The following is a 26,190-nucleotide window of genomic DNA, read 5'->3' as shown; positions in this document are numbered from 1 at the left end:
CACCTTGGTTTAGGCCCTCATTACCTCTCCACTAGGTTATTGCAACTGACTCTGACTGATTTCCCTGACTACTCAAGTTTCTTCCTACTCCAATCTATCTCCTATATACTCTTGTTAAAATGCGTCCAACTGTGTCACTCTCCTACACAATCAACTCTGGCAGTAGCTCCTCTATTTAGCTTTTAAAGCCCTCCACAATCTGGTCCCAACACATCTTTCTAGCTTCATAGAACACTACTCTCTCTCTCCCCTCCAAACACACACACACACACACACACAAACTGGCCTTTATGTAACCCTCCATCTCCCCTACACACACGCACACACCAAACTGACCTTTATGTAACCCTCCATCTCCCATCTCCATGCCTTTGCACTTGTCTACCCCAACCCCGGAGTGTACTCCCTTCTTACCTCTCCCTCACAGAATCCAATCCCTCTTTTACTTCAAGACACAGCCCAAGCACCACCTTCTACATGAAATCTTACTTGTTCTTCCCAAACGTTAGTTCCTTCCCTCCCTCCCAATTTACAATGCACTTAAGTATTTTGTATTTATTTTCCTCATATTTATTCTACATATTTTGGTGCCTTTCCTATTAGAACATAAGCTCCTTGCAAGGATGAATTGTGTCATCATATTTTATCCACAACATCTGACTCAGTGGCTAGAACAAAGCAGGTACATACATGTCTGTTGGTTAAATAGGCTTTTTCTGTAATTTCCAGCCCAAAGGTCATTCTTTGTAGACAATTAAAAGCAAAATAAAAGATGAGTTCTACATTTACTCATTCAAACCCACATTTATAAAGCATCTATACTCTGTATTAGGTACTATGCTAGGTGGTAAGGATGCAAAGAAAAATATGGAAAAGTCTCTGTCCTCAAGGAGGGCAATGCAGAATGCAATGTATAAACAGATGGGCAATTACAAGGTAATTTGAGGCAGGAGAGAATTCTAACTACTAGGGAAATCAAGCAAGTGGAACTTGAACCAAGCCCGGAAGAAAACTAAGGATTTTTTTTTATATATATAAAGCAGTCAATAGGAAGAAACACATTCCCAGTATGGGGATAGCTTGTGCTAACATACCAAGATGGAAAATGGAAGGCAAAGTGTGGAGAGCAGCACATATGCCAGTTTAATTGTGATGTGTGAAGGGAAATAATGTAAAATAAATTTTATTGGTAAATGGCAATACCAGAATTCATAACCTAGAGGCAATAGAGAAACACTGGAAAGCATTTAGGAAAGAAATTCAATCTCCCTGAAAAATGTTCCTACCTCTTTTTGTTGGTCTATACATTTCCAATGAATTCAAATAATTTTTTAGACAATTCTCCCATTGACTTTTCAATGGAATTATGTTTTTGTGTCTTCAGAATTTCATTAAGAGTGTCCCTTCTCTTTGGAGCTAACTTTCCCTACAGAATCTTAGGCCATAGGATCCTACTTGTGTTTGCCCTGAACTTTCTAAAATATACTCTCCCAAAATTTAATACTATACCATTTTTCCTTTCCTTTACTGTCAAAAATGCTAAGATGGAGTGCTCATTCATAGGATCACACAAGATGGCTCCCCATCACTTTGGCCACAGCAAGTTACTGGTCCTTTTCAAGAAAATATTAACTTCTGTTTTTGTCAGAGTGAACTGAACTCAGTTGAATTCAGTCCAAATAAATGAAGCTTTCCATCAATACTATATCATACCTCTATGCCAGGTTGTAATCTATGTCCTTGAAGTGAGCTATCAAGACAGTTTGTAGCATACTCTGACATTTTTCTCCCTATCTACAATGATCTTAACCCAAATGTTCTTCACAACTTCCCTCTGATTCCTAGATTTCCCCCCCATACACCTTTAACATAGTGTTACTCTATTCCCATCCTGCTTTTCCCAGCTCCCATTCAACTATCCTTTTCCTTTTAAATAAGGTACCCTTCCAGAGTCATAGTCCAATCACAGATTCCATGCTATCAAATCTCAAGTATATATGTTAAAGAAAGAATATTTTAGTTGGGGGTGGGGGGGGTAAATCTTTCCAAAAAGAATGTAGTGGAAAGAGTCCTGGATACAAGATATGAGGACCTGAACTCCCTTCCTACTGCTTATGGCACTGAGAAAATCACTCCACTCCTCTGGGTCTCAGTTTGCTCAACTATAAAATAAAGAAGTTATGCTCAATGATCTCTAAGAGTCCTGCCAGCTTTAGCTCTGTGATCCTGTAATATAACACACTATGTCAACATACCATTGCTAAATGTTTAGAATAAAAATACAATTATAATAACAGTAACTTCTCTGAACCAAATATACATATTTTCAAGGACCCATGTAAAATAAGGTATGTATGCTCTTTGCACAATGTCTCAGGAGACTTCTAGGCCCAATTCAACCTATTTTCTTTAATTCTTACATCAAGGGAAAGAATTGTTTTGATAAAGATAATTGGACCGAAGATACCACTAATGAAATAGAAAAAAATTTTTAAAAAAAAGCTTGGCAACCATCAAGAAACAACTATTAAATGTTTCTCAAATTCTGTGAAAGGACCTAATTATATAAAGATATTCAAACCATGATGACCTCATATTCTTATATGTTTAACACATAAACCCTTCTTAATCATCACTGTCAAAGTTATATAGCATAAATCTATGCTGTATTTCCCACCGAAATTTTATACCAAATAATGCAGGCATGATAGCTTTTGCATGGTTCTGATCAATAATAATTCAAGATTTTGAACTGAATTGTCATAATGTAATACATCTGAATAAAAAATCTTAATAGGAAAAAAGGAAAGAAAGGGAGGAAGGGAGGAAGGAAGGCTAACAGAAAGGAAAAAAAATTGATATTATGTATGTTGTCTAGCAAGTAGACATTTCAGAACACTACTTTTTTTACAACTATGAAATAAGCATTTAAAAACGATTTAAGAGATGAAGTTTTATTTAATCACATTTAGGTTAATTAAATTTTTAACATTAAATGCAATTATTTCAAAAGAAAAAAAAGGAAAAAATTTTAAGGAGCTCTAAAATACACTAACACTTTAGCTAAAACAAACACAACCAAGGGTTAGCACATAAACAGAAAGTCCTCTGAAGAGCCAAAATTGAGGTCACAAAATCTAGGCACTAAAGCTAATTTTCTCTACTGACAGGAAAGCCACTCAGCCTCATCCTGGGAATATCTTACGCATAATTCTCATGGGTTTGGTTGTCAGGTTTACAGAGTCAGCACATATTAAAAGCACTTGGCAATAAGGAAGGGAAATCACAGAATTTGAGAACTGGAAGGGACCACCTCAGAGTTCCTCTATACCTAAGGAAGAATCATCTATACCACTCCTCTATGAAAAAAAATTACCATTTAGCCTCCACCTGAAGAAGGAAAACTCACTATCTCATGAGTCAGACAATTCCACTTTTGGAGATCTCTATTTTTAAGGGAAGATTTTCTTTTATATTGAGCCAGCAATGTGCCTCTCTACAATTTCCACAATTACTCCTAGCTCTAATTTCTAAGGCAAAACAAGTTTACTCATCCCTATTCCACCTAACAGTCCTTCAAATACCCTTTAAATATCAGAAGATGCTGTTATGTTACATCCTTAGTCTTCTCTTCTGCAGCTGATCCTGGAGTCATGATTTCAAATTCTCTTGCCATCTTAGTGGCACTACAGGTAGAAACACTAATATTATAATAAGGCAGAAATACTAATATTATAATAATAAGAAGTGACTGAGAAAAGACAAAAAAATTTGAAAAGCAGACATAAACTCAAAAACAATAGCCATCTAAGGCCATTTAATGTAAATACAAACACACCCAAATATGTCCCAGAACATTTTTATATGCAGTAAGATTTATGACAGTAATGATTATTATACTTGTGTGTATGCTTATCACTCATACGAAAACAAATAAAACCCAATGTGTGTAGTTTGGACGTATGATTTTAATACTTTGACTCGGTTTGCAGGGCCTGCTCCTTCAGAGGTTGCTTGTTTAAAACAATCCTTCCTCAGGAGCCAAACACCCAAAGCAGTAAAAGTATCATGATGAACAGAAAAGCAGGTAAGGAGAGTTCTAGCTCACATAGTGAGTTTGTCATAGTTTTCTTCTGGGACTTGCTGGTAGCAGCCAAAGGGACACAAAGGCTAAAATTACTGATTCTGAGTACACAGTCCTAGTTCTTGTCCTTGTTCTGTCAATCATAACTATATGGATGTGAGCAAAGGACTTAATTTGCTTGGTCTTGTTTCTTTGCAAAATAGATTAGGTCACCGTCAAGATGTCATTCAACTCTAAAATTCCATGACTCTAAAAATGAATATCCTGATGTTGCCCAAATACACTGTAAGAGTATCTGGTCCACAACAAAGATATAAATCACTGTCTCTCACTTCTATAAAGACCTTATAAAGTTACCTTTAATTGGAGATGATGTTTCCTCTTCTGATTCCAGTTTTCCTTTGTTTCTTTTATTAGGTGTCTTGACTAGCTTTTTAACAAATTCTGACTCAAGTGGTTCAAGTTTAACTTGACGATGTCTTCTGGACTTGGATGCCTGAAGAATTAAAGTTACTAAGTTACAAGGAATCCTGGTCTTAACAGGTATACAGAATAGAAACATATTCAATACAAAGAGCAAGTCAAAAAATATATTTAAATCACAAAAACATTCTATCAGGAAAATTTTACAGGAAAATATATTTTTAGAATTCCAGTAATCTTATAACTCACATCCTCTAAACGTACACTACACATCTATCGCATGCCACACTCTAACATTATGCTTATCCCAAAGAAGTTAAGCTTTTTTTTACCCAATACAACCCACTCATATCCTCTATTCTAGACAGGCTAATTTCCTACTTTCTCCCACAAAGGCTATGCTCATTCCAGCCTTTATGCCTTTTACTCAAGCTATTACTGTCATTTAGAATATCCTCCCCCTCCACCAAACCAAATCCTACCCAATTCCTCCACAAAGCTTGCCCTGATTATTCCAAACCACAGAAATCTTTCCTTTCTCTGAATTCCTAAAGCACTACATAAGCTTGCACTAAACCATGCAGCATGACTGACAGACATCAATACTATCATAAATATAAAACCAAAAGAACACAGAATAAGTGTAACCTCAGTTTCTTAAAAAGGTTATTTATTGCTCATACCCACAAATGACGCCTAACTGGCAGCAGAGATATCTAATAAACTCTATCTGGCCTGGTTAGAAAATGAGGTATTGGAATTAAGAAAACATGGCAATTAATGTAAAGCCATAGATTTAGAGCTAGACTTTTAAGATCATCTAGTCCAACCCCAGCCCAACATGTATATGAGGAAACAGAACCACAAAGGATAATTAATTTGCCTGAAGTCACACAAAGTCGTGAACAGCAGTAAGGGAATCTGCACCTAGTTCCTCCAACTCCAGTTGTTTCCCCTCTAGCACATTAATACAGAGCTTATCTTCTAATGGATTACAAATTATTAAAACAATTAGCATTCAATAAAATATACTATACTAAAACTATATCCAAACAAAATTTAATCATTCTTTGATGATTCAGAAGACATTTCATTAAAGTGCCTTGATCCCAAGGCACTTGATCTCAATGTAATGAATAATAACTATCACAAGACAACAGAAGAGATCATATTTACTGGCTAGTTCTGGTTAATGTTTTTTTTTTTTAAATTAACCAGTTTTACTGATGGTGTCTGAATACAGATTTAAGCATCCCTTTTTTTCTTTATTTTTCTTGAAGTTTTTTTTTCTGTTTTCTTTCAAAACATGACTATTATGGATATGTTTTGCACAACTACATATGTATAACCTATACTGAATTGCTTGCCTTCTTGGTGAGGGTATGTGGGGAAAGAGGAAGGGAGAGAATCTGGAACTCAAAGTTTTAAAAGTGAATGTTAAAACTGTTTTTACATGTAACTGGGGAAAAATAAAATACTAAATGAAACATAAAAAATAAATTAACCCATTTTTGTGCTTAGGAGACAGGGGGAGAAGTGGACTACTAACTGAGATCAAAAGACCTGTAATCAAATTCCAGATCTGCTGCCATTTACTCCTATGCAATCTCAGGCAAGTTCCTTAACATCTTTGGGTCTCAATTTTATCATCTCTAAAGTGAAAGAGTTGGGCTAGAAGATTCCAAAGTCCAGTCTAGGTCTAAATCTAGGATCCTATGATTATACAAATGACAACATTGGTGAGATTTTGGCCATAGTGTTATGGAAATGAAAAACAACTGATTAGTAATAAATAGGCCTCTTTTCAAGCTCTAAAGTTCAAACTCCATTATAATTTTTCCATGAGACTCCCAAAACTGGGTCAAGCAATGTTAATGTTAAAAGTGTTAATATGATCAAAGAATCAGAACATCAGGTGAAGCTGAAAAATCTTTATCAAACAAAGTTTATTTCTGCGATACTTGCAATAACTGCATATGACCCACAGAGGACTCTAAAATAGTATATAATTGTGTGCTTATAGGATTTTAAATGATCTACTAGCCAGGAAACAAACATTCAATCTGTGGACCAATCTGAGGGGAAAAAAATTTTAGCTAAAGAGTTACTGGCACATATAAAAAAGCAGACTACTAGGGGGCCTGACCACCTGCCTGTCACTACTACTATATAATTGACTACCATACAGTGTTATGCTATCAAGCTTAGATCAACTGGTAATTGTTTCAAATTGAATGTAAGAAATCATACATCTACATGTAATTACATAACTACATGGTCTACACATACAAATTTCTCATCATATGAATATATCCATCTATTGCATACGGTAACTGAAATTAGAATAAAAAAACCTAGATTTCAAAAAAGATTATTAAATGACTTAAAAGTCTAGCAATGTACCCCTTATTCAATCAAATCCATCATACAGCTAAAATACTTAAAATCCCTTAATAAAAACAAAAATATGACCAAAATATTCCTAAAAATGTTTGTTACCTCGTAAAAAAAATTAATTTACCTGAGTGACAATTGAATAGGCCTTGGATTTTATTTTAGCTAATGCTCCCGCTCTTTCAGAACCCTGCAAACAAACAAAAACAAGAAACGGACAGAAATCAGAAACGGCATTTAGGCAAGATCAATCAATGAAGTTATTAAATTCCACTAAGACTTTAAGACCAATATCCTTAATTTGTACAAATTACTATCATTCTTCACAGTGACTTCTACTTTCAGTTACCTTAAAAACATAAAAACACTTACAGATTATAGTGACATAGAACGCATATATAAATCACTCATACCACTGCCCTTCTCATTGCCACAAGCAGGTAACAGAAACCACCTTCATCTAACTGAAGTTTACCAGCATTTCCAGGCAAGACAGAAGGCCAGCAGGATACATTCCATTCATCAACCTCATCCATGTTCCAGTGGAACCTTGGACTCTGTCCTTAGGTTGATGGGCTTTGATAAATGAGCCTTCACTTTATCCTGCCTGGAAGGAGGCCTCCACGTCACTTCTACACACCAGGACTCCTGTGTGCTCCCTGCTCCATATTTGCCTTTTATGTGCTATCTTCCCCCTTAGAACATAAACTCCTTGAAAACGCACACTGTCTTTCCTTCTACTTGTATTTGCATTTCCAGAGCTTAACACAGCGTCTGTGAATACTTAATAAATACTTGTTCATTTGATTTAATTCACTGAGACTGGGCTCCCTCCTGATGGCATAGCTTCCCCTCAGCATCTTTTACAGTCCTAGTTGTGCTGTGTGGGAATCAGAATAGCCCTCCACTGCTATGTGCAAGCTCTCCCCCTACCATTACTCTGTAACCTCTACTCCTTTAAGGTTCCTTAATCCATATCTACCACCCAATCTAAATGCTGCTGTTTTCTACAGACCTCCAGAAGATTCCCTTTCTTTCCTCAATAAGTTCAGTACCTGGTTTACAGTCTTTCTCTCCTCTCCTACTCCTACCCTAATGCTAGGGGACTTCAACTTACATAATGATATCCTCTCAAACACCTAAACTTCCCAGTTTCCCAACTTTCCCATTTCCTATGACCTACTCTATCCTCCACGACCTACATTCCCTCTAACCTTCAGGTTTTTGCTAGGCTATTGCCCCTGCTATGACTGTACTTGTTCCCTTCCCTGCCTTTCTACTTTGGTAATGTCAATTCTACTCTATAAAATGTAAAATCCCTTACCCTATCATTGACTGATTGAGCCTTGAGTAATCCTAAACATGGATTACTTCTACCACCTGCCTCCTTAGCTCCTATTCACATGCTAGTGAATGAATCAAAAGGATATCAGGAAATCGTGCCACATGGGCCCACAATAAATTTATGTTATCTGATCTCAAATGGGCCCTCATTGAAGCAAGGTAATCATTCTTCCTAATCAATTCACCATCACACTCTATAAATCAGTTGTTTCAAACTTTCCCTTATCTTCTTTAAACTTCTCTTGGCATGATCTTCCCCTCAGCTGAGGACCTTATCATACCTCCATCAAAAAAAATGAAGTCATTCACCATGAGTTGCCCTCTTCTCCATTCTTCCACATCTCACATCATTCAGACATCTTCCTCTACAATCTCCTCCTTCATATCAGATGAAGAGATGGCCTTTCTCTTTACCAAGGCCAGCCCTTTACATGCACCCTTAATCCCATCACCTCTCATAAAGTCAAGCTAATTGTCCCCACCATTATTCCCACTCTCACTCTTATTTTTCAATCTCCTTTCACCCACTGGTTCCCTTCCTGTTGCCTACAACACACCCATATCTCCTCCTTTCTTAAAAACTCCCACTTGATCCATGCATCCCAAATTACCTATTTTCCTGTTAACTTTCCTCCCCTTCTAAAGGCAACCATCCTTAAGAAAGCTGTCTATACTTGGTGCCTCCACCTCCTTTCTTCTCACTCTCTTCTAAACCCTCTGTAGTCTGGTTTCTGACCTCATCTATCCAAAATCATTAATAATATTTTAATTGTCAAATCTATGGCCTTTTCTCAATCCTCATTCCTCTCAACATCTCTGCAGCATTGTACTCCTGGATAATCACCTCTTTTGAGACACTGCTCTCTCCTTGTTCTCCTCTCACTGTCTGACTTCTCAGTCACCTTTGCTTCATCCAGGTTATGCTCAGTAACACTGAGTGTTCCTCAAGGGTTTGTCTTGGGCCCTCTTCTTTTCTCCCTCTATACTACCTTATTAAGTGACATCATCAGCTCCCAAGAGTTCAATTATTATCACAATGCACATGGTTCTCAAATCTCTTTCTAGCCCACATTACAGTTCTAGATCACCAACTTGCCTTTTGGACATATCAAAACAGATGTCTCACAGGCATCTCAAACTCAATAGGTCCAAAACTGAAATCATCTTTTCCCACAAATTCTTCCCATCTTCCCTATAGTAATAGTAAAGACACCACTATCCTCCCAATCATCCAGGCTCACCAACTTGGTGTCATCCCCCCATTCCTCTCTCACATGCCCTCCATATCCAAATTCTGTCATTTCTATCTTTCCTATCTTAATATTTCTTAACTATGTCTCCTCCACACTCCTAACACAACCACCATCCTAGTGTAGACCCCAAGTATCTTTCTCATTGGTCTCCCTGTCTTAATTTCCTCCCTACTCCATTCTATCCTCTACTCAGTTTCCAAGGTGATTTTTCTAAAGTATAGGTCTGACCATATCACCCTTCTACCAAACTCCAGTGGCTTCCTATTAAAATCCTCTGTTACTTAAAAGTCTTCATAACCTAGTTCCTCTCTACTTTTCTAATCTTCTTACACTTTATTCTGCTCTGTGTAGTCTATGACCAAGCTACACTAGCTTATTTGCAGTTTCTCAAGCATGACACTCCATCTCCTATCAATGCCTTTGCTTTGGCTGTCCTGTATGCCTGAAATGCCATCTCTCCTCCTTTCTACTTCTTGGTTTCCATGGATTCTTTTAAGACTCAGTTCAAATCTCACTTTCTGTAGGAGGTCTCTCCCAGTCCACGCAATTGTCAATGCTTTTCCCTCCCTTATTACATATCTATTCTCTTTATCTTATATGAACAGAGTTAATGCTATGTATTCCTTGAGGACAGGGACCACTTTTGTACCTTAGTGTCCTGAGCCTGGTACACAAGAAGTCCTTAATAAATGCTTTGTAGCTGGCAACTGTTGACTCCAATACCAAGCCCCATGATTTGAATGCTTCCCATGTCTCAGATTTAAAAAAAAAAAACTGTGGGAAGAGGAGTGAAAGGGGTATACACAGGTGCTGCCCTATCATCCCTCTCCCTTTCCCAAACTGGGAATTTCCACTCCCTATATTAAATTACAAAGCAACAGGAAAAGAGCAAAGAAACCAGATTCCTCATCACAAAATAGCTACGAACCCTGAATTAGAGTTTCTGATGTAATTATTTCAATAATGACTGATGATCACTTTCTTTAACATATGATACTACAATGACTTGAAAGTTAATCTATCTGTTCCATAATAAGAAATTTTAAAGAATTATTTTCCTTACTTCCAATTCTTGTGAACTTCCTTCCTTTTCTCTTTGGTCATCTTCATTTTTAACCTTTGTAAATAGCTTCTGTGACAACAAAGAATAACATTTCATAATTCGAAGTAACTCAGAACAAAGACAATTGATTTTAGAATAAGAAACGATTATTTCTAATGATTAAAAATATTTTAAAAAGTTATCACATTTTTCTAGGATCCTCCACAATCTGAAATTAATTCACAGTTAAGCTTCACTCAGCTATCACACTGAATAACTTACAGCAATAACTTATAATCTAACTTACAGCAACATGAAGTATTATTTGAAAGCAACCAGAACTTAATCCTATAAAAGAAATCAGATCATAATACATTTTTTCCTTCTGGTTTCCTCAAGTGCCAGGACACTTGTTCATTTTTCATAACTTTCAGTAAAAATACCTTGTTCCTATATGGATGAATACTAACTTACATGCCTGGCTGATCATCTAATCTGATTTGGCAGAATAGTATTAAAAACAAAACATTTTAAAATCCTCGTCATCTAGGATTTTGGAGAAATTAAAGGTGTGACTCAAAGTTGTTTGACTACTACAAGCTACTTCGGCCAGCAATGAACAGTGAAAACTGCTCTGGAGTAAGCTCCTCAGCTCGAATCTGACTCTGATGCTCCTGACCTATGTGACCCTGGGCAAGTCTTCTGGATTCATTCTCTCATCTGTAAAATATGGATTTGAGGTTAGATGGTCTCTAGGATCCACTTCTAGCTCTAAATCCCATGATTCTGGGTGGCACCCTCCTTTCTACCATTAGCCTTGCTCACCATCTCTAATTAGCTACCAATCTATACCATGAACCCCAAAACTAAAATGTCTTAGAAAGATAACATATTAAAAATATGCCAGCATTTCAGATACAACAAGAGGAAGCCAGACAGCAGGAAGACTCTATGGCTTAATCCCAAAGCCTGATGTTGTCCATCAAGGTTAGAAAGGAGAACTGGACTAAGTGAAAATGGGAGACCACCTAAACAAAGAAAAGTCATTTACTTTTCAACACAAATGTCCAATATTTAATATTCAGTACTCAAAATACATACTGAATATAAAATTAAACTTTATTTTTAATAATTTAGAAAGTTCCACTCTTCAAAATAAGCATTACTAGAGAAGAGACAGCCCCTAAAGGTACCTATCAAAATGCGAAAAATTTGTAGCTGATATTGGATTGTAGATGCTTCAATAATTCAATGCCTCAGATTTGGTAATTCTTGCATTAAGCTGAATCCGAGTAGAAAATGTGGACTAAGGATCTCAAAAATATAATTTCTAGAAATTTAGGAATGGCAAAATGCCAATCAATGCAACTTTTAGGGCAAAGTCTTGGTAAGTAGACTGCTTCTAGAAAATATAATTTATTATTATGGTGTTCAATTCAACAACATTGATTAAGCACCTACTATATGCAATGCATTTTTACTAAGTACTGGAGACACAAAGCCAAAAACTTAAAGAGTTCTTCCTTTCAATGAACTTTCTTTCAACTGAGGGGTGGGACTGGGGACCAAAAAAACCCCCAAATATATAATACAAGGTAATTTTAGAAGAAAAAGGTAATAAATGGAAGGAGGGAGGAAGAATTCAGGGAAGACTTCATGGAAATGGAGGAGGTAAAATCTGAAATATGCTTTTAAGGAGAGACAAGACTTCCTGAGGTAGCTATGAGAGTGTGTATTCTAGGCACAGAGAGGGCAGTGAGAATGTACAGGGGCAAGAGATGAGAATGTCAAGTTCATATAACAATAAATAATGCAATTTGTTTGGGAAAAAAAGAGTACATTAAGAGGACTAGTATAGTATAGAATAGGGCTGGAAGGGTAGATGTGAGGCCAGGCTGAGGAATTTTTATCTTATTCTAAAGAAAATGGGTAACCACTAACCACAGAGTCTATGTGTCGGGAGTATGTGTGTGTGGTGGGGGATGGACCCTATGACCTAGGAGTATTATTATTTCAGCACTGTGTGGAGAATGGAATAAAGAGCGGAGAATCTGGATGCATGGAGACTAATTAGGAGAATGTTATAGAAGTCTAGGACAGGAGTGATTGCAGGCCAGAAAGTAGGGTTTCAGAGAAGAATATTTCAGAGATGTTACAAAGGAAGAATCAATAAGCCTTAGTACTTTATTAGAAGGGAGAAGGGTTGTTAAGGAAAGGGAAGCTGAGTTAATATGTGAGGTTGTATCAATAACTAAGGTGAATTTAAACACAGCTTCATAAAGTTTTACTTCGTAAACATGAACAAAAATGTTGCTAACTTCATACTGTAGAAGCTATGAGTACTACATATTCAGACACAGTAATGATTGGATATAATATTATATATGTTATTGGTAACCAATATTTATGAAAAATTAAGACACACTTTGGTTACTACCTTCCTACATAATTTTAGTTGAGTTATTAAAGAAGCACTCACATACCTTTTTGTCTTCATGCCACTGTTTATGTTCTAAAACCAGGTTCTTAATGTTAACTAGAAATTCATCTTTTATCAAGCTGAGGGCTTTGTCAGGCTGGGATTTATCAGCTGAAATTATTTGCTTCATTTCCTGGTAATGATCATGGATATTCATAATTTCCTGGAAACAAAAGATAAATGCCAATATATTTTTGAGAATATGGGAGTGATATTTCTATTTTCTACAAAATACAAAAAATTCCAAGCAGTAAAACTCTATCCTTTAAATCTCTCTGGATAAATCAGGGACTCTGGATATGCCAGGATAGAAAAAATAAAATGTGAACACAGGGTTTTGAGAACGATAAAGCTGCAAAAATCAAAAGAAAATAAAGTCAAAACAAAAGCTGGACCAAACCAAGTACGTAACAAAGAAAGCCATGATGAAGGTAACACAATCTTGTTTTACAAGATTGCTTTGGAAGGGAAACATATTAAAATAATGGGGGGAAGGAATCATAGATAGTATTGCAGAAAAAAAGTGATAAAGGGACATCCAGCAGAGATCTTGAGCTTCAAGGAGTAGTAGTAAATGGTCTTCACTAAAGGGGACTGACACACATCAGAAAGAAAGCATTGATCTAGAGCAGTACTTCTTAAACTCAGGTCTCGAAGAATTTGGCAACAGTAAAAGGTTTCTGAATGTGCAATGACCAAAACTTAATTCAAAATCAAACGTGTAATGAATCCGAGGTGTTTTTGGCAGCACTTCCTTGTGCTGCAACGAGCAACTTCACTGCAGCCTTGGCTAAATGCAAAAAGGGGTCGTGAGTGGAAAACGTTTAAGAAACCCTGATCTAGAACATGAAGGCAAATGCTCCATTGACAGGGTTATCTTGTGGAACTGTTTCATCCCTCAGCATTTTGGAATGACTTTACTTCACAGGTGTCAAGTTTGAGCTCAGTTCATCTCATTCATCAGGTGTTTACTACTCCATCTATCTGACCAGAACTCTACTACCTCCACATGCCACTAACCCATCCCCAGATCCTCATATTTTGAATAACAAGCCAGAGACCGATTCACAAACCCCCCGAGGGATACCATGCTAAGTTATCAAAAAAATCCTGTAAAGCTGGGTCCCCCATTAACCTTTCACATGGGTGGAAAACTCCCACCTCCTATGGCATAGTTTTGCCAGCTACTGAGATAATACTTTCCTCCTCCTTTTTCTTCCCATATTCTTGGTCAAAATTAGGATTAGAAATAGAATTAGAATTAAAAACAGAAATGAAATTAAGATTAGACACAGAGGCATGGAATTAGGCACAGAGATTCCAACTCCTCATAGGCCAATGCCTCCACACATCATATCTTAACCCCTGCTCTATTATTAACAATATTCTCTTCATCTTAAGTCTCTTTCCAACTTCTGGTTTTCACAGACATGAGTGTGTGTGTGCATGCACAAGCATATGAATATATGTATACGTGTTTATAGCATATATGTATATATATATGTGTGTGTGTGCACATATACACATGCATATATATTATATATATATATACACACACACACACAAACATACGTCTGTGTGTGCGTGTGTGTGTGTATGCGTGTGTGTGTAATCTTTAGCCAACCTCTCTAGTACGGACTGGCTCATCTTTCATGTACCTGCCTCCACTTTCAGATTTTCTTGTTCTATCCCCATAACCAGGTAATCTCTCTTTTGAGGTTCAATCCACCTATCTATATCACCTTATCCAGATCCCATAGCAAAAAAGAAAACTGATGAAAAGCTGCAAAATCAGATTCAGTTTCATAAAAATCTACCTGAATCCTGCGTTTCTGAGCTCCTACTAGTTTTGCTTTGGGAAGAAGCTGGCCGGTAGAGCACAAGATAACAGTAGCCGCAATATACCACAGAGGCCCTCTCTCAGCTCCTGTCACTCTGGATGGAGGCTGAGGGTGTCACACAGGTTGAGGAAGCAGCTCCAGAAGGCCCAAATGCATAATGCCAGTTATGTTCACTGTTCCCCACTCTAGAAATTCTTCTGAAGTCACCAACCATGTCCTTCCTGACACAATTCCATCTAGTATTTAGGATGCCGCCCTTCAACCAAGTAATGGAGAATGTTTAGACAGCCTGCGTGATCAGCAACATAGCAGTGGTTATATAGTTGACTAGGCAGTGCCTTTGGAAAACATCTGTTGTTGGGGAGCCACCAGCATTTTTAAACTAGGTTCTGGGAGATATGAGATACTTCCCAGGGTGTGGGGGACTCCAACCTTAACACTAGCCATCAGGCAGAGCACAAGTTCCTTGATGAAGAACATGGAAAAAAATCCCCATTTTAAGCTCATTTGGGATAATGGAGCTTTTGAAGCCTGGGTTGAATAAAGAGTTTCAAAACCATCCAATTCCTTGCCCCCTAACAACATGACATGTCTGAGAGATAAACCTGTCCAGCTGAATGATAGCATAAAATATCAAAGAAAGAAGCAAATATGTGAACTAAAAGACTAGAGATGGGGATGAGAGGGTCCAACAATCAATAACAGACAATTAGATGTAGAGCCCATGCACCTAGAGACCAACTAGCATAAATAGGTGCCTACTGTAAAGGGAATTCCATAGCTAATATTTTTACTCTGGAATCCTGGGTCATTTAAGCCACTAGTGTTTCTAAGGTAAAGATGAGAAAGAGCCAAGAGTCAACAGAAAGTGAGAAAACAGCTATTAGAGGTTAATTTGAGACATCTAATCTCCATAGTAAAGGCATATTGGGCAAGCCGAGGCTAATGTTTTAGATGTGGGAACCTAAAGCAGTTGGTCTATTCATAAAACAGTCCTGTGAATACCGCTTACCAAAATGTCTCCTCTTTAACCATGCTCAGCGATTCTGAGCTAAGAATACACCTTGCTCTCTTTCCCTTAATTCTACTGAAGAGACAGAATCCCAAGTCCAGGGTCATCAGAGAGGTATGCTCAGAATGAGGTACAGAAATAAGGGAAGATTTGCCAGACATTATGTCCGAGAGCCAAAGTAAAGGTAGTACCTTTAAACCCTTAAATTTAGACCTTCACATATAATGAAAGATTTGAGCAAGAACACATCACAAAGAGGACTAAACTGATTCCCTAGCTGTATTTAGCCCTCTGTGAAAAGAGTAGTATGAAGGAACAACAGGAAGAATCTAGGGAAAGTACTAAGACTAAGAAGTATTTGAGAAGGCCATCAGGTTTAAGACAAATATTAATCTTAAAATTTTTTATTTGGATCTGGAGTTTCATTAGTGTAAAAAAAAATAATGGTGAGGAAATTCTCTCTAACAATGAAGATCAGTAACTATTCTGCAACTTAGGTCTTAAAGGAAAATGGAAGGAGATGCCACTAAAAACAGCATAAAAGTAAATGTGAAATAAACATTTTGATTATATAAAATTTAAATGACTGTACAAAAAATTTGAGACAACTAGAATAAGAAGCAATTTAATGGGAATGTTTATAGCAAATCTTATAAAGACCTGATATCCAAGATATATAGGAAGCTCATATACACATATGTATACATGTACACACATACATATATATAATATACGCATATATATAAATAGCCTGATGGACTCCCTTGGGGACTGCCATTTTAGTCAGATTATAATACACAATCAAAGAAAATATTCAAACATTAAATCTTGGGCTCTTCAAATTTTAACTCAAGGCCTATCATTAAACTACATCAAATTTCAAGATTTATAGTAAAACTGAGAGTATGTGGTAATACTTATAGTACTTTACTGTGATAAATGAATCTAAGAAATCAGCAGCACCTAGTAAAATTCTTTGATAGTCATTCAGAGGATAAAAATAAAATTACCTCTAGTGTGTCAGCAGTGATAAGCTTCATTACCCGGTCATTTGGCTCCTTAAATTCCTCTGTAACTTCAGGTCGTGGAATCTTTTTCTTCATTCTGTATGAAAGCTACATAAAATAGTAATAATTTAATGCAGTTGGTTGTTTAAAAAAACAGGTGCATATTTACAGTACTAATATGAGGATAGCAATAAAAATACTGTGCTGGAAAATAAAAATAAATAAAAATTAGCCCTACATATGGTAGATTTACTATTCAATGAATCCTAAGTTTTCCAGTCTTCACATTATGCCTTTGAGATACACTTTAGCAACACAGAATATAATCGAATTTAGAAAAAATAAAAGATGCTACATAAAAGCCTTACTAGAGGGGCAGCTAGGTGGCGCAGTGAGTACAGTACCGGCACTGGAGTCAGGAGGACCTGAGTTCAAAAGTGGCCTCAGACACCTGACACACTTACTAGCTGTGTGACCTTGGGCAAGTCACTTAACCCCAATTGCCCTGCCTTCCCCCTCAAAAAAAAAAAGCCTTACTAGAAATCCAATATACTATGAAAATGTAATTACTTTGATCAACAACCCTGTTTTGAAGTGAAACAAAATGGCTCTGTAGTTCAATCACTTTCAAATAGTCATATTTTGCTATTCTGCTCAATTAACATTACCTTAAGGAGACCTTTACTTTATGTCATTCTTAACAACTTATTCCATGATTTCTACTACACAACTATGCTCAAAGGTTCAGGGTAAAAGCACACGCATCATCAGGATTTTACTTTGGTATATCTATTTTCACACGCAGTCTCTAGAAACATGCTAGAAATACAATGTATCTTCATTTTAAAGACAAAAATTTTAATCAGAAAGCATTTCAAGTCATATTTTTAAGGTCATCCAATGATATTGGTAACAATACTTTAGTATTAATCTTAAATTAATTAAATCTTCAAATGATATCCAATGATACTGGTAACAGTGCTTTAATTTGTTTCTTTTTCAAATATTCTAGGCATCTAGTGGTACTTAGTAAACAACAGAGATGTTTTCTTATTTTGAAAAAATAAATTATTATTCCATACACCAAAAGTTCACGGAACATAACATCATATGGATACTTATTGCTCTTCAACAATCCCTTTACTCTACCCCTACTAACTCCCTATCTTATTCTCTATGGCAACTGTCCCAAACTCTTTCTTTCCCCATCACTCTTACAAAAGATGGACTAGTCCTACGTTACTAAGAAAACTGAAGTTACCCAATGTGAACTTCCTCAGTGCCCTACCTTCATTACTCAAACTTTCCCAGCATCATTCCCTTTTCTCTCCTGCTTCCCTCAGGTCACATAAGAGTTATTCTTATACCCCAGTAAAGTTAACCATTCTTTATGTCCCTCCCTGGTAGCACTTCCTCCTACCCACTCTAGAACCTTGCATCAGCAGTCAACTCCTCTAATGTATCATCAAAACTGCCTCCTTCACATCTGCTACAAACATGATCACTCCAAGTTTAGAAGACTTACCTTGACCATTCTAACCTATCTAACTACCATCCCATCTATCTCCTCCTTTTAACTATTACACTTCACTTCTTGAAAAAGTCGTAAACTACCCTCTTCAACCTCACTGTAGCTTGATACCCATTAACTCTCTCCTTCTGTGGCTTCAGAGACTACACCTCCTGGTATTTTTTTTCCTCTCTTTCTAACCACTCTCTCCCTTGCTCTTCCCAATGCTATAATGTAGGAACTGCCCAGAGGTCTTTCCTTGACCCTCTTTCCTCTTATGTTCTCTGTGGGCAATCTTATTCACTCCCACAGCTTCAATTACCTCTCCTAGGCAGATGATTCCCACATACATATTTCTATTCCTGGCTTTTCTTCTAAGCTATAGATCTAATATCTCCACCTGATGATAGTATGTCCCCATCTTTATCAGAGGTTCTTAACCTCTTTTGTGTCAAGAACCTATCTGGTGATCTGATAAAGCCAGAATATCTTTTTGAATACTTTAAAAGGCATAAAATTAAATATGTAGGAATATAAAAGAAACCAATTAAGTTGAAATAGTTACCAAATTTAAAAAAAGGGAAAAAAAAGGTTCATGGATTAAGAACACCTGACCTAGGTATGCCACCAGTACCTCAAACTCAACAAGTCTAAAACTGAGTTCATCTTCCCACCTAAACCTGCTCTTCCTTCTGACTTCATTATTTCTACTTATCAGAAACCTAGACCCTTATACAAGTCTTCCATGATTGTAAATTGAGTTATTTTTTTTACCCTTCCCATCTCTTTCCTGTTATTATCCATTAATTACCAAGTCCTATAAAGTTCATCAAGGAAACAACTCTCAACTTTGTCCCCTTTTCTCTAATCTCAATACACTCACCCTACTACAGGCTTCCTTCCCACTCATCTAAAATATTATAAATGTCCTTCATAGGAAGTTTTCCCACCTCCAATCTCCCCTCTTCCAATTCATCCTTTATACTTCTGTCAAAATAATTTTTCTTAATTCATAAACATGATCAGGTCATTCCTCTGCTCAAAGATCTTCAACAGCTCCTTACTGCCTGCTAGTAGTCAAACTCCTTTGCCTGGCATTCAAAGCCCTTCACAGCCCTGTAACATTATTACCTTTCCAGACTTATTTTCTATTACTCCTTTCCTAGCTCTCTACACTCTCAACTAATTTGACAACACTCTAGCCCCCTGAACAAATACTGCCTTTCATTCCTCTATGCCTTTGCCCAGGCTATTTCCTATTGTTGTAATGTCTTCCCTCCCTCTTTTCACCTGTTGTATTCCTATCTATCCTTCAAATACCATATCCTTCCCTGATACATCTCCTATCTCCACTTCAGACCTGAGACTTCAAACAACGCTTTGCTTTGTAACTCTAATGCATTTTTGCACTCCAGTAAGATGGCTGAATAAATTGTCGTTCCTAGGTCCAGTTCCCCTATAGAAATTCAAAACAAGATATTCACTACAGTAAGGTAAAAAAACAACAACAAAAAGAGAGAAAGAAATCCTCATTCAGGAAAGACCTTACCAAAAAATAGCAAAGAAACTAAATAAATGAACAAACAACAACCGTGATAAAATGAACACTCTGAGGTAAAAGAAAAAAAAATTGGAAAAGGAATCTCCAGAAAAAGAACTCTTTCCAGTAGCTTTTAACTGTAAATGAGAAAAGAATAACTACAAGAAGTCTCAAGATGATTGATAATCTAATAAAAGAATTAAAAGGAGAAAAAAAGGAACAAAATCATCTCTCTTAAAGATTTTAAAAAAGAATCTATGTTTTATAACTGATGGTGGATAATTGTAATGCATCTGCATAATACTATGTACTATAGTTATCTGTATTGTTGTGTTAAGTCCCTACTAGTCCAGGCAGCTAGGCAGCACAGTGGATGGAACAGTGGGCCTGTAATAAGGAAGACCCAAGTTCAAATCCAGCTTCAGGCACTTGTTAGCTATGTGGCCTTAGGCAAGCTACTAAACCTGTCTTCCTCAGTTTCCCCAACTTTAACATGGAGATAATAACAGCAGGGTTGTTGTGAGGATAAAATGAGATAATATTTGCAAAGCACTTAGCACACAGTCCTGGTGCATAGCAGACACTATATAAAAGCTTACTCCCTTCTCCCTTCCCCTTCTCTACTAGATTTTAAGATCTACAAGGGCAAGGACTATGTATTATCTAAACTTTTTATCACCCCTCATGGGTTAGGACATAGCAAAGGGGTTAATAAATGTTTTTGAACTGAATTATACCATGTTAACATACAGGTTTGGGCATTGCTGTAAAATGGAAGGCTTTGTCTAGTCTCAGCTTCCTAAGAATATAAGAAGCATCATAATGTTGTGCGTTTGTCAGATCTTGCTGGAGTTTCATAACTTCATCCCAATCCTTAAGGCATACTCTAATCTAAAAGCAAGAAAAGAAAAATGTCATTAAATCCATACTTCAATATACATTACATGCATACAATTAAAACACTGACTTTTCTAACCAAAACATTCTGCTATTAACATATTTTATAGACTGTATCTGTTTCAGATTACTCTATGAGAACATTATAAAACATTACCTTTTGCTTTGGCTGACAGAGTTGTGTATTATACAGTCCATACATAAGATACAAAGCGCCAACTCTGATCTGAAAAGTGTATGGAGGTAGAAAATATTTCCAAGCCAGAGCTAAAGCTTCCTTTGTGAACTTGTTCTTTTCCATATGTCTCGTTCTGCCACTGGAAAATAAGAGAGCATATTATGACTAAAGAGAATTGGAGTTATCTTCTTATAACAGAGGAAAAAAAAAGAATAGGTTTCTGTTGATTCACATGAGGACAAACGGTATGCCAAAAGATCATCAAGAAAACATAGCTAAGGATTATGAAGTCCTTAGCAAAACACTAAAGACATTGAGGGAAAATGTGGTATGTTTATCACCACTGTTGATCAAAGATGAAGCCTTCAGAAGAGAAAGGCAGAGATCTAGGAAGGGTCTGAGAAAGGAATTTGGATTTCTGGAACACTGGTTAAAATACACAAATAATTCTTGGCCAGGGATACAGTGTACCTAACAATGTTTGATAGAAAATGTATTTGCCAGGAGTCTTAAAAGACTAATCAAAAGAGTTTAAACTAAAAATGGGGTGGGACAGAGGAGAAAACTTCCAGGTCAAAGACCATAAAGTAGCTACAATCTAGGATGAAAAACTATAGAAAAGTCTAATAATTCACGAAAAACAAAATCCAATTAAAGCCATTGTCCCAAATTTCTTTATACACAAGAAACAAAAAAGATCAGATCCTAATACAAGACAAATTTCACTTCACATTTATTGCTGATTTAATGGAATGAAAACTTTTTAGACGCTCAACTGGGTCTGTGACCTCACTGATTTTGAGAGCTCTCTCTCTCACAATGCAGATCAAAGCCTATCCATGGCTACTCTTTGTATGTGACTCCTGTCTACCTTCTTCTATAAGTTCACCACCCAACATGCTGGAGTATTTCCTCCACTTCTCAAGACACTGAAAACCCACCAACCAGTGCAGCACTCTAGCATCAACCCATCATCCTCTGTCCTTGTCATGTGACTAGCTCCTCTTCTCTTCCTAGATGACATTTTTTTACTCCTGTTTTTCAAAGTTTCTCGCTGATTATATATTGCAACCTGCTCACACCTGTCACACTCTCCACTAATATTTATTTTTAATTCTTCAGAAACTGTTGATTCCCTACTTGTTACCATATAGCAATACCAGTAGAATGCTAACACTAAAAAGATGAGCCTCTGTGTTCATGGGAAGCCTGGGGTTCTAAAAGGAGCTTTTCTATTTTGCAACAGTAATCCAGTTTGTTCAACCCCAAGTCCAAATTTTTGTCAATCTTTCTGTACCAGATATACACAGTGATGGATACATGTACTTTACAGGTTGTCTAGGCAAAGAAAGGGCGTACAGTCAAGCAAAAACTTGGTCCTTTCTTAAAGAGAAACATATAAAGCACCACTGTAATATTAGAGAAGATACAAAGCTAAATAAGATACGGTCCTTGCCCTGAAAGAACTTATAATTAATTCACTGCTTATCACCCCTTTTGCTGCTTCTAATTAATACTTCTACCATACTCCTCCATTCTTCTCTCTACTTTTCTTTTTCTTCTTATATCTCCTACTGCTTCTCATTTCTCAACTTTGCTAGAAACCCTTTATTTCAGGCTTACATTATTACTTCCACAATTACTTACTCTCAGGCTTACAGTCCCTTTACCAGCTTCAGGATCTATCCAACTTGCCCTTCTTATTGTTCCTCACATAAAACATTCCATCTTCTGCCTCCATATCTCTACAATCTGTCCCCTTCTCACTTTTGCTTTCTAGAATCCCTTGTTTTTCCCAAGGCTTAACTCAACTGCTACTTCCTACATGAGGGTTTTTCTGTTACTCCCAACTGCCAGTGTCTTCCCCAAAAAGTTAGCTTATCTTATTCTTTATATAGCTACAAAACATACATGTCATTTAAAGAAAGTAAATCCCCTGAAGGCAAGGATCTTTTCATTTTGTCTGTGTATCCTCTGTGCTTGGCACAGGCATGGCATGAAATCAAGGTTTTTAAAACTTGTCCAGGTAAGGATTTCAAGAATTCCATGAACTTGGATGGGAAAAAAAATTACAATTTTTTCCCACTAACCTATGGTCTCTTTTGTAACATTACATATTTTATTTCTATAATTTTTTTTCAATTAACAAAAATCTCTTCTCATTCTCTCCCACTCCCATGCACTAAGAGTGAAAAAAACCTTTGTAACAAATATGCAGGGACAAGCAAAATTAATTCTCAGTGACCTTGTCAAAAAAATGTCTCATTAAATAACTTACTTCCCCACATCTGTCACAAGGTGGATAGCATGCTTCATCATCAATCCTCATGGCCAGTCACTGTATTTATCAGAATTCTTACAACTTTCAAAGTTCTATTTCTTACAGTATTACTATATAAATTACTTTGCTTGTTCTCACTTTACTCTGCATTGGTTCATGTTTCTTCCCAAGTTTCTCTGAAATTGTCTCCTTCAACATTTTTTATGGCAAAATATTACTCCATTATATTCATATACTATTCCCCAAGTGAAGAACAGCCCCTGCTCTTAAGTTTCCAGTTCTTTGCTACTACAAAAGAGCTACTGTGATTTTTAACAGATGGGTCTTTTCCCCCTTTCTTTTTAACTCTTTGGGGTGATCAATCTAGCAGTAATATCACTGATCACAAGGTATTTAGTTTAATAACTTTGGGGGAATGTTCTGCTTTCCAGAACAGCTGGACCAAACCCCAACTCCACCAAAGCTGCATTAATGTAACTTTTCCCATAGCCCTTCCAATATTTGTCATTTCCCTTTTTTGTCATCTTTACCAATCTAACTACTATAAAGTACTACTTCAGAGTTGCTTTAATTTGCATCTGTTAATAACTTGAAACATTTTTTCATGTGGATATTGATAGCTAAGAGTCCTTTCTTAGAAAACTACCTTTTCATGTCATTTGAGCATTTTATCAATCAGGCAATAGCTCTCATTCTAATTTTGGCTGCACTGGTTTTATCTGTGCAAAAATTTTAGTTTTATGCGATCAAAATTTTATCTTCAGCGATCCTCTCTATTCCTTGTTTGCCCATGAACTGTTCTCCTATCTATAATCCTATATGTTTTATTTTATGTATTTAAAAACAAAGTATCTGCAGGTTCCATTATGCTGCCAAAACAGTTCATAACACAAAAGATTAAGAACCCCAACATTAACTGAACTTCTGTTGACAGACGGCCATCTCCAACCAATCAAAGTAGTGGCTTAACCGCAAATGAAAAAAGATGGACATTAAATAACAAAAAGGCATTTGAAATATTGTTGGGGGGGGGGGGAAGACCTCAAAAGTTTATGCGCTTCTCAAATACCCCAGACAATAGAAATGCAGGAGGGATGAACGAATGCAACAGGCAAGGACCATAACAGCAAAATCATGACAGCAGAGAGACTGGTAAGAACCTTCTTTCTAAAGGTACACAAAGAGATGGAGGACAAGGCAGAAGTCTGGTACAGGTAACAGTGGAAAGGCAGCCCTGATGATTATGGACAGAATCTCGAAAACACCCTAACTACAGTTGAATCAGTGGTTTTTGTGGGACTATAAAATGGGAGACTGCATGAAAGGGGGCAGGGAAGCAGGGGGACAAGAAAGGAGTGTGTGATGTGCCCAGACCAAATCAAGGACTGGCATCAAGGGGATGGTGACCCCTAGAATGTCTCAGGAAGAGAAGAAGCTGCAGGGTAGTGAGTAAGAGAGAGGAAGAACTGAAAAGGAGAAGGGAAAGAAGGAGGCCTTGGTTTTTTGTAGTGGGAAGGGGTTCCACTTCACTTGGTTTGCACGGCCAAATTGGGGTAGCAGCACAACCCAGAGGGCACTGGGTCCCTCCAAGCCAAGATCCTTTATTCAATCCAATTCTGGCATTAAAAGGGGGCTTTTATCTGAAAAACTGAGTTCAAATCCTTATTCTTTCATCTACTAGGAACTGAGTTCAAATCCTATCTCTGCCATTACCTTCCAGAACAATCTCAGGCAAGCTGCTTCGCCTAGTCGGGCTTCAGTGTCTTCCTTTGTAAACTGAGGGGATTGCCCTAGAAGACCTCCAAGCTCTGCCTTCTGGAACATGTCACAACACACAGAGTGGAAGGAAGATGAATAAAGGAATCCGGGATGGAAGGGGGGGGGGGGATGGCGGTGTGGGGAGGAGGAACGGCAGCGAGGAGGGGGCATGTGGATACCCCGGGGGAAGGGGGAAGGAGTAGAAAGAGAGAAGGAGGGAAGAAGAGAGAAAGAGAAGCCGGGGGAGGGGGAAGCCGAGGGCACAGGGAAGAAGAGATTGGGGGAGGGTAGAGGAAAGCAGGGAGGGGTAGAGGATACTGGGCCCGGAGAAAGGAAAGCTGGTGAGGACAGAAGGGGCGGCTGGGAGGGATGAGAGGAGCGAAGGAAACAGAGGAATGGAAGGCAGAAACAAGGGGAGAGAAGGGAAATTGTTAGGGGATGGGGTGGGGGAGGCTGGAGAGGGGGACGCTGCCATGAGGGCGACTGCTGAAGGGCGGGTAATCCTGCGCTCTGGGTGCAAGAGCTGGAAGGGGAAACACTCACTAGAAGATAGTATGAAACTTCATGTCCCTCCACAGCGCCGTGAAATCCTCGAATCGGACGCTGTCGGTCTCCTGGAAACGGGTGAGAAGCGTATCGAAGTCCGAGTGCAGGCCCCCGGGAGTCCCCATGTTGCTGCCACCTCTCGGCCGATACCCGCCCCCTACTCAAGCTGACAGATCGCAGTCTCCGGGGAAACGCAAATCCGGCACGTAGCGCGTCGCTCTAGAATCACGCCATGACGCAGGCGCGCTGGTCGTACGTACCGCGCCGCCGGACTTCCCCCCTACAAACGACTCCTGCCCTGAAGATCCCGGAACAAGTCCTAGCTGAGGTTAAGGGTTAGAGTGCATGTGTGGGCTTCCGCTTCCTTTTTCCTCCTTACCTTCTTAAAGGGACCGTTAAGTAGAAATGTAGAAGGAAAGGGGAGGAGGAGAGGAGAGGAAGAGAGGAAGAAAGGAGGAGAGGAGGAGATCCTTGAACATGCCCAATGCGGGTATTTGTTTTGCTTAACTATGCTATATTTGTTATGATGGTTTTGTTTTAATTTTGTCTGTTTTACCACAACCCCCAGAGGAGGGGAGGGGGGCGGTGGGGAGGCAAAATA

The 26,190-nt window shown here is 37.8% G+C and overlaps 1 protein-coding gene across 1 annotated transcript in view; it reads right to left on the bottom strand.

The window, feature by feature from the left end:
- Nucleotides 1-25,847, bottom strand: part of SNAPC1 (small nuclear RNA activating complex polypeptide 1) — a 38,636-nt gene extending 12,789 nt beyond the window's left edge. Inside the window, exons 1-8 of the mRNA XM_036769650.1 lie at nucleotides 25,587-25,847; nucleotides 20,984-21,143; nucleotides 20,680-20,820; nucleotides 16,883-16,987; nucleotides 13,024-13,182; nucleotides 10,562-10,630; nucleotides 7,029-7,091; nucleotides 4,442-4,580 (exon numbers count right to left, since the gene is read on the bottom strand). Of these exons, the coding sequence (XP_036625545.1) occupies nucleotides 4,442-4,580; nucleotides 7,029-7,091; nucleotides 10,562-10,630; nucleotides 13,024-13,182; nucleotides 16,883-16,987; nucleotides 20,680-20,820; nucleotides 20,984-21,143; nucleotides 25,587-25,714 (964 nt within the window). The 5' untranslated portion in view covers nucleotides 25,715-25,847. The remainder of the gene's footprint in view (nucleotides 1-4,441; nucleotides 4,581-7,028; nucleotides 7,092-10,561; nucleotides 10,631-13,023; nucleotides 13,183-16,882; nucleotides 16,988-20,679; nucleotides 20,821-20,983; nucleotides 21,144-25,586) is intronic.
- Between the last annotated feature and the right edge of the window lie 343 nt (nucleotides 25,848-26,190).

The sequence above is a fragment of the Trichosurus vulpecula genome, chromosome 8 (assembly GCF_011100635.1).
Source record: "Trichosurus vulpecula isolate mTriVul1 chromosome 8, mTriVul1.pri, whole genome shotgun sequence".
Lineage (NCBI taxonomy): Eukaryota > Metazoa > Chordata > Mammalia > Diprotodontia > Phalangeridae > Trichosurus > Trichosurus vulpecula.
Note: the sequence above shows the minus strand (reverse complement) of the source record. Positions and strands in the feature narration are given on the sequence as shown.